A 13,401-nucleotide genomic window follows, 5' to 3' on the forward strand; every position below is an offset into this window, starting at 1 on the left:
AGGTTAGCCCCTCCTCCCTATCATCAGAGAGCTGTTACTGCATGGGGGGAAGTGCAGGGGAGGGCTTCTCTGCCAATCTCATCACACCTCTGACCTTTTGGTTCCCTGCAGATGCTCCAGTGGCTTTGACCGCTACCGCCAGGAGTGGCTGACCTACGGCTGTGCCCAGGAGGTGAGAGGCTTAAGTGAGCCAGGTTGTGGATATGGTAGGACTGCCAGCCAGCTGCTGGTCTTCTGGCTCTTCTCAAGGTGTCTTTGGCTCTTGGTGAAATTCCCCCTTCCACTGGGGACTTGGGTCCTCTGGGAGGCTGTGTACCTGGTGACGTTCATGAAGGGCCTGCCACTGCTCCAGCCATTGGGTTTGAGGGAGGCAGTTGTTCTGGGAGTGACGAGGGTTGTTCCAAGCACCTCCCATGTAGAATCCCATAGAGGTCCCTTCCCATTGCTGGAATTTTCCAGAATGCTCAACACTTTGATTCTGGGTGGGGTGCATCCTATTTTCACACCTTATTCCAACACAGACAGATCCATTCATCCATGCGTCCTTTCTCCCTCCCTTCCGCTCTCCATCCCTTCTTGCAGTGCAAGCACATTGCGTGTGCCCAGGACGTCACTGCATGCTGCTCTGCTTGCTCTGATTTAATCCCAACATGGCCCCAAGAGCTGGGGGCCAGTACCGCCAGCATTTAACCATAAACCCTCCGGACCCCACTGCCACGCACTCACCACCATCTGTTTTATCAGTGAGGCTGGGTGAGCTGTCTTTTTCTGACCTTAAAAAAAGACTCTTGTCCAGCAGCCCACTTCTGACGTTGGCTGTTGGTGAATGTACAGATTTGCTCTGTTTACTTAAGATTGGCATCTCAGCTCCTTCCTTGAGGAAGGATTCGAGGCAGCTGACAGATAAATTGCCCTGTAAGATAAGATGCTTTCAGGATAAAGTGGAAGGCTTAAATGCATTCAGGGCCCAGCTTTGGTTAGATTACCACGCTTGCACCATGCACCGGAATCCTAAAGGTTCCAGCCACTGAGGGATGAAGCTGCCCCCACCGTCCTCCTGTTTGAGGGCTCCTCGCTGTGTGGCGTGCCCACTGGCGAGGCCTCTGTGCAGGGCAGCGCTGGGCCTCTCTTGCAGGCAGAAGGCAGGACGTGTGAGGACTTCCAGGACGAGGACCACTACTCGTCTTCCCCCGAGAGCTCCTTCAGCCCCTTTGAAGGAGACCTCACCACCACCTCCTCCTCCCTGTTCATCGACAGCCTCACCACGGAAGGTAAGGCCTGAGCCTGGGTGGGGAGGAGGGGAGAGAAGCCACGGGGGGAAGAGCTGCCACCCTGGAGCATCGCTATCCCTGATGGGGGTTATCACAGATGAGTCGGAATTGCCCCGTCCCTTCACAGATGAGGGACCTGAGGCTCAGAGAGCTGGGGGTCACATACTGCTGAGAAGCAGAGCCAGGCTGAGTGAGTGGACTCCACGCCCAGGTTCCAAACATTGTGCTGGCCCATGCCAGGGCTGTGGGACAGAATTCACTGTGGCCAGGGGGAAAATTAATGCCCCAGCCCAGTGCCAGGTATTTTGTATAATATATCCCAGTTAATCTGAACAGCAATCCGCACAGAACCAGCGAGGTCTCAGCATCTGTGAAGCAGGCATGAGCTCAGGCCACACACTCAGACGTGAGAGAGAGAGTGCCTAATTTTTCTATAACTTTGCTTCTGGCTCTTGACCCTCGCTCAGCTGGGGGGCGGGGGGTGGAATTCCACCTCAGCCACCTGGGGCTTGGCTCCCTGCTGCTGTGACCTGTGTGGGCAGAAGGTCGGAGTGGGCAGCTCTGTCCATCTTGGGCTGCTGCTGATCCGTCCCTGCTTCTTTGGGCCTGACTCTCCCCAGGGGTTTCCCTGCCATCTCGAGGCCTGGGTGTCTCGAAGAAGCTGCTGGAGGTCCATCCACTGGGAAGCACTGCGAGGTGTCTGGGGAAACCTTGTGCAGACCCGCCAGGATTCTTTGGCTATTTCTGAGAAGTTCCTCTCTCTCATCCTTTTTCAATACATCACATGTTTTAGCCCCTCGCCCTTAGGCTACAACTGAGAGACTCGTAGGTTTTTATCACCTCCCCTGAGCCAGATACCTGCTTGAAAGGGGCACATGGAAAAGAGGAAAGGGGAGAAGAGCAGAAGTTAATATTTTAAAACATTATTCAGCCACAATCCCATTTTTTAGATACAGAAACGGGCTCATAGGGCCAAGGTAGGTTACTCAGGGTTACATGAGGAGTAAGGGGTAGAATGTTCTTTCCATGGCGTCCCCTGCCTTCTAAATGCAGCCTAGAGAATTAAAGCAGGAACTCATGGATCTGGCCAGAGGGAAGTTATATAGGAAAGTGAACAAACGATAGGAAGAGCCAACCTTTTCGGGGGACTGACCATGTGCCAGCTAGAGTGCTACCCTTGTGCAGGCATTAATACTCACTAGTCCTTCGAACAATCCTGTATGTTGATGCTCTTTTATCCCCATTTTATAGAGGAGACACTAAGGTTCAGAGAGGTCGATGACTTGCCCAGGGTCACACAGCCAGGAAGAGGTGGAGTCAGGTCTCATCCAGCTCCAAAAGCAGTGATCTTGCCCCTCGACTCCACTGCTTTTCTTGGTGCTGAAAGAAATAGAAAAAAGTCTTCAGGGATTTAGGGGACAGGGAAAAATAGTGAAAAGTGGAGAAGTGAGGCAGAGTCGGATGACACCCATCACTCTGAAGTTGCCTGGGAATAACAAGGAGCTGGTTAAGGCACAGGTATTGAAAGTAGCATCATGCTGGTGCTGTGGGGGATTAAATGAAACAGGAGCAGGAGGAGACCTTGCCATCAGCAAGTTAAAAATCCAGTCCAGAGGTGGGAGTCTACCCCGCGCAGTCTGTCTCACATACAGGGAGATGTGAACGAAGAGGTTACAGCACTCCAGCCAAAGGGCCCCGCCTGGGCAGGGCAGGGTTAGAGAGCAGAGAGTTAGCTGGAGCAGGTTGCTGGAGGGTGCGTGGACCCCCTGGCACCAGCCAGGCAGAGGAGCAGAGAGGGCCGGGGGGACCAGGAGGTATGGGGGCTGGATTTTAAGAGTTGCTCACTTGCAATCAAATGCTACCCCCTTCAGTGACCGAGAATGTCCTTGGAGTGGCAAGCCTCCACCACAAAGCCCATGAGTTTTATCACAAGGAAGGACAGGCCCACACCTGGAATAACCGTGTGCAGTAGGAGGGCTCATCTGATGAGCAGCTGAGCGGAGCACATTGATAGCAGCAAGCAGTGACAGCTGACTACAGAAAAACGATCACTCACGCAATAACCTCACACTCGTTTATTTCTGTGTGAGTTTTCTAGGACTCCACCACAATCCATTAGTTAGGGAGCCAATATGCATTCCATGGACCGCCAACAAAATGGCAGCTGGGAACCAGCCTTTGGTGAGTGAGAGAAAAGCTGTTGTGGGCACAGTGTGGTCACCTTCGGCCGCTTTGTGGGAGGGACCGGCTGGAGGTCCTTTTGTCTGCAGGGGTAGTTGTGGACTGGGCTATCATGGATTTCAATGATCTACATTCAAAACAAGTTGATTGGAATCAAGGTAATTTGCCCAATGATATTTAGGGTTACTTTAGTCAGTTTTAATTAACCAATTCATTATTTTCAACTCTTGCAGTAACAAAATAGACTCAGAGTTGTTTCTTTTTTTTTGAGGAAGATTAGCCCTGAGCTAACTGCCACCAATCCTCCTCTTTTTGCTGAGGAAGACTGGCCCTAGCTCCCATCCGTGCCCATCTTCCTCTACTTTCTATGTGGGACGACTGCCACAGCATGGCTTGCCAAATGGTGCCGTGTCCACACCCGGGATCTGAACTGGCGAACCCCGGGTCACCAAAGTGGAACATGCACACTTAACCGCTGTGCCACTGGGCCAGCCCCTAGAGCTCCATTTAAATCCCCTGTTTATCGAAATCCCTAAAGAAAGATCCTTCTAAGTCTACAACTGTCTATTTGTCTTGTTTTACTTTCAGTTTTTAGGGGTGCTTTTTAAATTTAATTTTTTGTAGTTATGTAGTAATTAAATGATAGTTTACGTGGTTCCAGAGTCAAATCTACAAAAGCAGGTATATTCAAAGAAGTTTAGTTTCTAGTTCTCTCCCCATTCCCTCTTTCCTCTGTAGGGAGCCATTGACAAATTTTCTTGTGGTTTATTCTTCCATTATCTGATGTGATTTTTTTTTATATTTTAAGGTTTATTGGAAATGTACAGCACAGCAGGGTGCCGTATCCAGGCACTGGGAATGGAAAGAGGTGGGGTGCTGGGGGCTCACAGTCTAGGGGAACAGTGGGACCCAAGATGCTGCAGAAACAGGTACCAAATGCAAGTGGACACAGAGGAAGACACACCCATCTGTCCTCTGGGAAGTGACAGGGCCAGGGCCAGGACCGGGGTGAGGCAAATGAGGCACTCCACTCAGGTATAAAATGTAGGAAGACACCAAAAGAAAAAAGCAATGATCATAAATAATATTTTAATGTAATATTTATAAAAATCAAAATGAATGCCAAAATTCCATGATGAATAAAGTATCAAAATTTTAAATAAAGACAGGATCGGACCCTGTTTCGCTGGTGTCACCCTAAGCCCAGCCCTGCAGAGGGCATTTCAGAAGTGGGACTTTTGAAAGAGGGATGGTAAAGGAGAGGAAGGGCATCCCTGCAGGAGGAACAGTATGTACAGCTGCTCAGAGGCCTGAGAGATCTCCAAGGTCGGGAGAGCCTTGGGCCACTTGTTATGGCCACTGCCACAGGGGTGAGTGGTGGCAAGTAACAGGAGGAAAGAAGACAGGAGACAAATTGTGAAGGGCCTTGAGCATCTGTGAACGAAAGGGACCCAGTAAAGCCTTTAAGATGACCTGGATTGTAGAGGGGCTGGAGCGGGAAGGGAAACGAAATGCATGCTGGGGGCCATAAGTTGTGGAACGGTTCAATTTGTTTCAAGTTTTGGTGCTTAAAGCAGCCATCTCCAGTCATCTAGAACCTTCTCCTGACCTGGAACTCTTGCTCTCCTTTTCCCATATGACTCCGTGGGGCAGAGCCACAGGAAGGCCAACCACTGGGACTTATCTAGGAAGCCGCAGGACATGCACCTTGAGGTGCAGAGAGTGTCGGCGTGGAAATCTGTCCTCCACACCGTCCTCCAGGCAAATCTGCTCTGGTGACACACACACCCTCCTCAGATCCTTCAGCGTCCGCATGTCCCTGAGGAGAACGCGAAGGGTCCTCGATTTGGCTTTCCAGACAGCCGTGCCCCCACCCCAACCTCACCCTCACCAACCCCCACTCACCTCCTCTCCGCCCTCCAGCTCCGCTGAACTGCTGCTTATTTCTCAACTGGCCTAGTTCTTGCTGACTCGGGGCCTTTGCCCACACTCTTTCCTCTGTCTGGAACCCTTTTTGCCAGCCCCATATCTCATCCTTGCTTGACTCCCTTTGTCTGGGTGAGGCCCCAAGTTAGAGCTTCATTGTGCTGGATTTTAACTGTCTCTCCATCCCCCGCACATGTTAACTCCCTGAGGGCAGAGACCTCCTGAGTCCACCCCCAGTGCCTACTCCCGGTGCTCAAACTCGTAGTAGTAAACACTCAATAAAGAGTTCTTGACTGAATGAACGTAAGACTAGGAAAAGTTGGCTTGTTCATGGCCTTCTATCATTACACTGCTGTGTGACTTTGAGTAAGTCACCTCCCCTCTCTGTGCTTCAGTTTCCTTGCCTCTAAAATGAAGGATGGGACTGAATCTCCCTAAAGTCCATTTGGACCTAAAGTGACAAAGGCCATAATGATTCCACTAATCTTGCGCCTTCTCTCCTTTCTCTTTGAAGATGACACCAAGTTGAATCCCTATGCAGGAGAAGATGGTGAGTGCAGAGCTGCCTGCCCCTCTTCATCAGACCACTGCCTCTTGGACCCCCCAGAAGAGGGGTGCAGCTATCACTTGGCCTCTTTGCTTTCATTCCAACAGCAGCCGGAGTTTCCCAGGCCTCCTGCTGGGTGGGAAGGCAGAGGGGCTTCTGGGCAGGCCCCCTGGACGGAAGGAGCTTGTGTCTACCTCCGGGCATTTCTCATCTCAGCCAGGAACGCCCTGCAGTTCTTCTCCCGGCCTCTCTGCTCTGGAATATTCACCGCCCTGAAAAGAGCAAGAGGAGGAGGGAAGGGCTGTGCTAGAGCAGGCGTGGCAGTGTGGGGCCTGTGGCCATTGGCCTCTTGTCCCCTTGGGCCTCACGGTCATTGAGGGGTGGAGAGCAGTTTCTCTTATGTCAGGTTTCCTTTGTTTCCCACGCTGAGTGGGCACAGAGTACACAAAAGTTGTCCACCACAACTTTTACGGGGCTCCAGAGGTGGGGTCTCCTGCCCCCAGGGTCATCTGGAAGAAGAATCTCTCTGATGACGTGAGGTGGCCCCACCTCCCCTCCCTGTACCCAGAGCCAGCTCAGGCCCTCCTGCAACCACTGCAAGGGGGAGACGGAAATGCCTTCCAGCTCCAGCGGCTGGGAGCTTGTCATCTGGGTTCCAGCAGCAGAGGAGAGGCAGTTGAATGTGGTCTCCCACCAGAGATGGAGCCATTACTTCCCCTCCCTCTGCACCATGTGCTCATCGGCCCAAGCCCTGACCATTGGATCGTCAGGGTCACTGCAGGCTGTGGGCTGAGTGCCAGCTCAGGGGAGGCTAGCTTGGGGCGTGTCACGTCAACCCCTGGACCTGTTGGCAGATAGAGGCACTAACCATGCACTGGAGTGCCCAGGGTCGTTTCTGTCCTGGGTTTCCTCTGCAGAGAGGAAGGGATGGGGAGATCAATGATTTTGGATGCTTACAGCATCCTATTAAAAATCCCCACCCCCTGTTGACTCCCATCCCACCCACTAGCTGTGTAAAAAGGATGTGATATTTCTATTGCTTCCATGCTTACCTGTTATCTCTACTTCATTATCTCCACATCCCGTTAGGGTAGGGAGAGGAAGCAAATAGCCACCCAGGTAATATGAGGGAACAAGGCTGCTTGGTGGCTGACACTGACTGCGTCCTTGGGCAGATCCCTCCGCTGCTCTGTATGTCTGTCACCTCAGCCACACGAGGAAGGGGTTGGACTGGGTGAGCCTCCAGCTCTGTGGTCTATGGAAATAGTCTGCTCCTTGGGATGCATTTCAAATGCTTGGGATGTTCTCAGCGAGTGCTTGCTGGCTTAGTAGCCCTTAGAGGACCTAGTCCATTTCTTTTACTGAGCTCCTACCATGGGTCTGCATTTTTTCTAAGAGCTGAGGACACAGAGATGAATAAGACACTGTCCCTGCCCTTTAAGAGGTCACAATCTGGTAGTGGACAATGACAGGTAAAAATATGGTCATTTTGCTATTGCAACAGCTGATACTTTTTGAGGTCATCCAGGATGTCAGCCATGGTCCTCAGCAGCTGACATGAATTACCTCATTTTAACCCTCACAATAACCCTAGCAGGTAGTTATTATTATGATCCTTGTCCTGCAGAAGTGATAACTGAGACCCAGAGAGGTTAAATAATTTGCCCAAGGTCACACAGTTAGTAAGCGGCAGAGCCTGGTTTTGAACCCAGGCAGCCAGACTCCAGATGCCAAACTCTTCACCATCACGTGCCCTTTGTGAATTCCTTAAACGTGCTTATGTGGCACAGATAATCAGAGAGAACTTCTCTTACGATCCTTGTTAGATGCTTGGGCAACTTTTAAGTGATTTTGGAAAACCACCTGAACCGTGCCAAGAACCGGGTTAATGCCATACTCATGATGATTCCACCCACATCCCATCCCACGTTTTCACATATTTGATGAGTAGACCGGAAGGTTCTGTTGGCTTTCATCTCTGGGGCTTTGTCAGAACCCGGACTCCATGGCCCCACCTCCCTTATTCCCCAGCAGCCACTCTCTGACAACTCTCCACAGGCCTTCAGGACAACCTGTCCCCCAAGACAAAGGGCCCCCCCGTGCACCTGGGCACCATCGTGGGCATCGTGCTGGCGGTCCTCCTTGTGGCGGCCATCATCCTGGCGGGCATTTACATCAATGGCCACCCCACCTCCAACGCTGCACTCTTCTTCCTCGAGGTCAGTGTAGAATTCCGTCGCAGCTCTGCCGTCTGCTTCTGCATCAGCCTTTCCCCGGCCATTCGGCACCCGCCTCTCCCCAATCATCCCTCACCCCCACATGCCTGGCTCATGTTCCTACCTGAGGAAGCTTCACGGACTCCCTCCTGGCACACGGCACACTGGCTGGCGCCCTTTTAGTCCTAACCCCTGGGGCTCTGCGCCTCAGAACATCAGCAGCCCTCCTGTTCCACTGGACAGCGCATCTGCTTTTGCTCCCCTGTTTGTGAAATCAGAGAGCCCCCAGAGGAAAGAAAGAAGTGCCAGACATGTCCATTTAGTGGCCGTGTAGGCAATCCCTAACGATTTATGGTCTCTCACGCCCAAATTCCAGGCCTGGTGCCTATTCAAAGCCACAGTGGAACCGAGGTCTCTGCCTCTTTGCCTGCTGTTGGGATGTCTAGATTAGAAGTGACAAGTCATAATAATCCCAGGAGTTGCTCTTTCTGGGAGCTTTCACTGAGGATGCTACGGTTTTGAATGTCTCACAATTCGGAAGAGCCAGCTGAGGTGCAGCCTGGGAAGGAGGCCCAGCCCTCCACTCTCAGCTGCTCACCACTCTCCACGTGGCACAGCGGTGGCGCCTCTGTGACCGCAGTCTCCACACGGTCATGAGCCCACTGACCTCATTACCCAGAGGCCTAGGTGGTTCCCTCGTCTCTGTTTAGACAGCCCCTGTTTCTTGTGAGTCCTAAGCAGTCATTCAAAGTCATAGCCTACATGGGTATCACATGGGGGCCCCCAGCCACAGGGATGCTGACGGGGCAGGTCTGAGGCGCACCCAGGAAGCTGCGTTTCCATAGGCCCCCCACGCTGGTGCAGGAGCTGTACTGTCTGGAGGGTTAGCTCAGCATTCCTGGAGCCTCCCTGATCGTTCCGCCTCTTACCCGCCCCCTCACTCTCCACATTCTCAGGGCTCAGCTCCACGTGTTGCTGAGGCCTTCGCCTAGTGTCCTGCAGTCCGCGCAGAGAGGGGTGAAACGGCCTCCTTCCAAACTCGGGCTCCCAGCAGGTTTCCCAGTGGCCAAGGGGTCACAGTGGGGAGCCTTTGGGGGGAGGACCCTGACCTTCACCTGGCTCACAGGAGGCCCCCAGTGCCCTTGTAAAAGAGTGTTGGTGCCCAGTGCTGTCCCTGAGGGGGGGTGTCCCCAGTTGGTGAGGTCGTGCCCGCTGACTCTGCGTCTGTCCCCTGCAGCGGAGACCCCACCACTGGCCGGCCATGAAGTTCCGCAACCACCCCAACCACTCCACCTACACAGAGGTCGAGCCCTCGGGCCACGAGAAGGAGGGCTTCGTGGAGGCCGAGCAGTGCTGAGGGCATCGGCTCTCTCCTTGGAAGAGTAGGAACGAAGACCCAGGCACCCCAAAAAAGATGAGTCAAGGCAACGCAGAGAAGTGACTTTCCCTGGCCTCCTCCGAACATACCCTGGCTGGGAAGATGAGACAGTGGTTTGTGGTGCCAGGGCACCCCAGATATTGAAGCAATGGGCAGAAAAGCAACCCCACTGAGTTGGTAAGGAACAATAACCTGATTTCATCCTGTTTTGATGCAAGGGGTCTCCCTTTCCGGGTCTCTCAGTGGTCTACTCTGTAGCTGCCCAGAAGCCCCTCCCACCCGGTCCTGGTCACCCAACAACCCTGCATACGACACAAGAGAACTAAACTCTAGATTGGGGCACCGTGTGCCAGGGTCCATAGACTCAAGAGCTGGTCCTCGTGGCTATGGATTCGTTTGTGTGTTCAGCCCCAGCTTCTGTGTCTCCAGGAGTCTGAAGAAGGAGTTCTTCCCAACTGTTACACACAGGTCTGACTCCCCCAGCCCTCCATCAAGGCTTCGCTCCTCCACTTGCCCTATCTGCTGAGAACGGGTACTTCTGCATCGAACGTGTGTGCCGCCCGCGTCTCAGCCGTCACGCAGCGGTGGCCCAGCCTCGGCCTGGCGAGCCGAGCTGTGCGCGGCCACGTCTGCAGCAGCTCTTTATTCCCTTGGCACGTTTGGTGTCCGTTACATTCACTGGCCTGTTCTGGCGGTGCCACTAAGTCCCTCCAAAGGCAGGGCTTGCCTGATGAGCATTTTTCCTCCTCTGAGCTGGAATTTTATAGCCATTAAAGATGAACAGGGTGACGAGAGGGCTTCTTGAGACTACCCAGCAGGGAACTTCACTTGGATTCTGTTGAGAAGCAAAGCCACCAGAACGGTTGGGACAGAGGAAGCTGGCGCTGGAAGGAGGGACTTTGTATGGAAAACCTTGACCTGGACAGTTGCTGCCATCTCCCCAACTCTGCTGGGTGTTTCTGGGGCAGAGAGTTTAGGCTCCCAAACTTAACATAGTTTTAAGGGAGTTCTGTCCAGCGATGAGTTGGGGCTCCTTCTGAAGTGCATTTAAAATTAAAATCTATAGCTTGCCCTCATTCAAAGAAAAAAATAGCAGCAGCAAATAAACGTTAAAATCACAGTCTCTACTTAGTCACGTCCTTTTATGCATGTCACTGGGACGCTGCAAAAGAAAGAAGTTAAAGTCCAAGGCCTCGGGAGGCGGGGGTGGGGGGTCCACAAATAACCAGACGCATCCAAACACCTGGCTGATGGTTTTCCAGTCGCTTCTTGGTTTATCCTGAGGACGCTAACGACAATCCGAGGGAAGCACAGACCTTGGCAGTATGTATGTTTGCTTCATAAACCAGACAAGGAGGAGATGGGGAGGGTCTGAATTTGAGAAAGAAAAAAGACAATGCAGCAAAGAGAATAGTGTCTTTTTCAAGCTTCTGATGGACAGAGAGGTCTGTAACAGCTCTCGTAATGGGAGAAGCACAGCCTGGCGCTGAAATGATCTGGGCTCCCCACACTCCTGGCCGGCAAAAGGGTGATTTTTGCTCTTGCCCGACCAGTAAAGCATCTATGACCTTTATGTGTTTAAAATGGCTAGAGGGGCCATTTGTTTTGTGGCCAGTGCACAGCCCCATTTGTCCCATTCCCAAACTCCAGCATGCTTCCTCCCAGTGGGAGCTCTGCCAACCGCTCTGGATTCCTGAAGGGAAAGAACACCGAAAGTGAAGCAAGGGGCAGGAATGCGGTGAAGCCTCTGCTGTAACCGCTGCAGCTGGAGAGAGATAGCACTAGGTGCCTCTGGCCCCAGTCAGGGCGCCTGGCTGGCCCCTGGGATGGCAGTGGTGAGGGCAGTGGGGCTGTGTGGCAGCAGGTAGCCTGCTTGGTTTACAGCAAAAAGAACTAAAGATGTGTCCCTAAGAGAGACCTCTGGACACTCAGAGCCTCTGGATTTCTTGAGCCAAAACACGCAGCCCAGTCCCCAAGGAACAGAGCCGGCATCCCAGAGTGAATGCTGGTTCCCAGCTATCCTTAGGATCTCTCGTGAGATAAGCGTTTCTTAGATAGACCCAGGAGTTTTATTCCAAGGTTTAGAGCAGGTTAGATGGGTAGCTGTAGAGAGGGACCCACTCAGAGAGTGAGTGACCAGAAGGGGACACAGGGGTCTCATGGTCAACCCTCCAGCTTTGGCTGACAATCCGGGAAGACAAAGTAGAACTTCATACACTGCGCGCCATCAACCACAGGGAGCGCGCAGACGCCCAGGCCCCTCCGCCCCCCGGGCGTGCACCATCTCCGAGGAAAGCAGGCGGGCGGCAGGTGCCTTCCCCACACGGTGTCTTTGGGCATGTGATGCTACTGTGATCCTACTTGGGGGATGGGAAGGGTCCGTGAAAGTTCACCACTGCGACAGGAAGCTTCAACCCTGTGAAACAGGGCTCTGGGAGCTGTCTGTGTTGTACCCAGAAATCAGAACCTCTCAGGGAGGCTCTGCTTTACACCAGAACTCTTAAGAGAGCAACAAGAAAATGGGACTAAGAAGAGGAATGCAGAGGCCCGGCGTGAGAGGGGACCCTGGATCAGGCTATAACCACAACCCCATGCTCCTTTAGTCAGTGGCCCCTAACTTATGGACTTATCCAGTAAGGTCCCAGGGTTTCTGACTGTAGAACTTGAGTACATATAAAGCCAGCCATCAACCCCAGCATCCAGGAATGCTCCAGGTAGAGCAGACAGGGTTTCCCAGCTTGACTGACTGCCCGTCTCCCTCCCACCATAGGGAGGGTGAAGCCCGATATATCACCCACTCACCCCAGCAGGCCCCTGACTCGGAGGTCACTTCTTCAGGTCTCAGGCTGGGGCCTGAGGTTGAAAATGTCCTTTTGTCACAATCAGAGCTTCCTGATGGGAAATAATTTTTAAATGTGTGTGTTTTGCTAGAGCTCTCCTGTGTAATGTATGCTGTGTGTATACATATTCAGGCATATATATACATAAGTATATGTGTGCATACACATGCACACACACATGTGCATTTTATTGCTAAAAACATTGGCTGAAGCTGTAGCTGTGCTCAGCCTGTAGCTTGGTTTGTTAAATGAAGACAGCGGCGAGAGCTGCCAGCCAAGCACACTATTTGAAAAGCAGAGTGTTCACCACCTGAGCTGGTCACTCATTTGGTTGTGGGAAGGGCGAGGGCTGTCTTCTCTGGGTCCTGGAACAAATAACGGACTTTCAAAGAGCACGGATACGGGCTGCACCCAGACTCCCTGGCCTTGAGAACCAACACCAGGGAGAGTCACAGATAAAATGCAGCCAACCTCTCTCCCTCTTTCCACTCCCCCCTCACCCCAAGAAAAACCCACCTGAACTTACTGCACAATTAGAGGGATCTGGGGATTGAGGGCACTCGAGCTGTCCCAAATGCACTGATTCACATATTTAGTGTAAATTCTCTGCATGGACTCTCAGTGTTAATAATAAAAGGCAACATTCTTTTACGACTTCTGCTGTGTGCTAAATAAAGGGTGAAGGATTTTGAGTGACATTCTGCAAATCACCACACATACCCTAGGCCTGAGGACTGACATCTTCTCTAAGGACCTTCCCTGAGGAACAGGGGCAGAGTCTCCAGCAAGCCGCCCATCAGGGGTGCTCTTCCGGACGTCGGTCCCGGCTCCAGGAGACGCAGTGTGGAAAGAGGCTCTAGCTGCTTACTTACTTGGGGTTTGCAAATCCCTGGAAGTAAACCTCATGGGTTTCTAATCTACTACTTAGAGACAAAAAATAAATCTGCCTAAGTTGATGCTGCCACATTTCTGGATGCTTTGTATTAGAACCACTTTAGCAGCCTCATTGTGTTTTTATTACTTTGCATTTTTTGCTCACAAA

The 13,401-nt window shown here is 52.3% G+C and overlaps 1 protein-coding gene across 3 annotated transcripts in view; it reads left to right on the forward strand.

The window, feature by feature from the left end:
- Positions 1–10,642, forward strand: part of PLXDC1 (plexin domain containing 1) — a 55,442-nt gene extending 44,800 nt beyond the window's left edge. Inside the window, exons 10-16 of one of the 3 annotated variants that reach the window (XR_011523012.1) lie at positions 112–172; positions 1,136–1,271; positions 3,370–3,452; positions 4,261–4,381; positions 5,893–5,928; positions 7,984–8,144; positions 9,379–10,642. Coding sequence is in view for 2 of the 3 variants with exons in the window: in XM_070560508.1 (XP_070416609.1) it covers positions 112–172; positions 1,136–1,271; positions 5,893–5,928; positions 7,984–8,144; positions 9,379–9,498 (514 nt within the window). In the remaining variant the exon portion in view is untranslated. Of the gene's footprint in view, positions 1–111; positions 173–1,135; positions 1,272–3,369; positions 3,704–4,260; positions 4,382–5,892; positions 5,929–7,983; positions 8,145–9,378 lie in introns of those variants that run through there. The other 2 variants (XM_070560508.1, XM_070560509.1) reach the window with 2 other exon arrangements.
- The last annotated feature ends 2,759 nt before the right edge of the window (positions 10,643–13,401 follow it).

Source organism: Equus przewalskii, chromosome 10 (genome assembly GCF_037783145.1).
Source record: "Equus przewalskii isolate Varuska chromosome 10, EquPr2, whole genome shotgun sequence".
Taxonomy (NCBI): domain Eukaryota; kingdom Metazoa; phylum Chordata; class Mammalia; order Perissodactyla; family Equidae; genus Equus; species Equus przewalskii.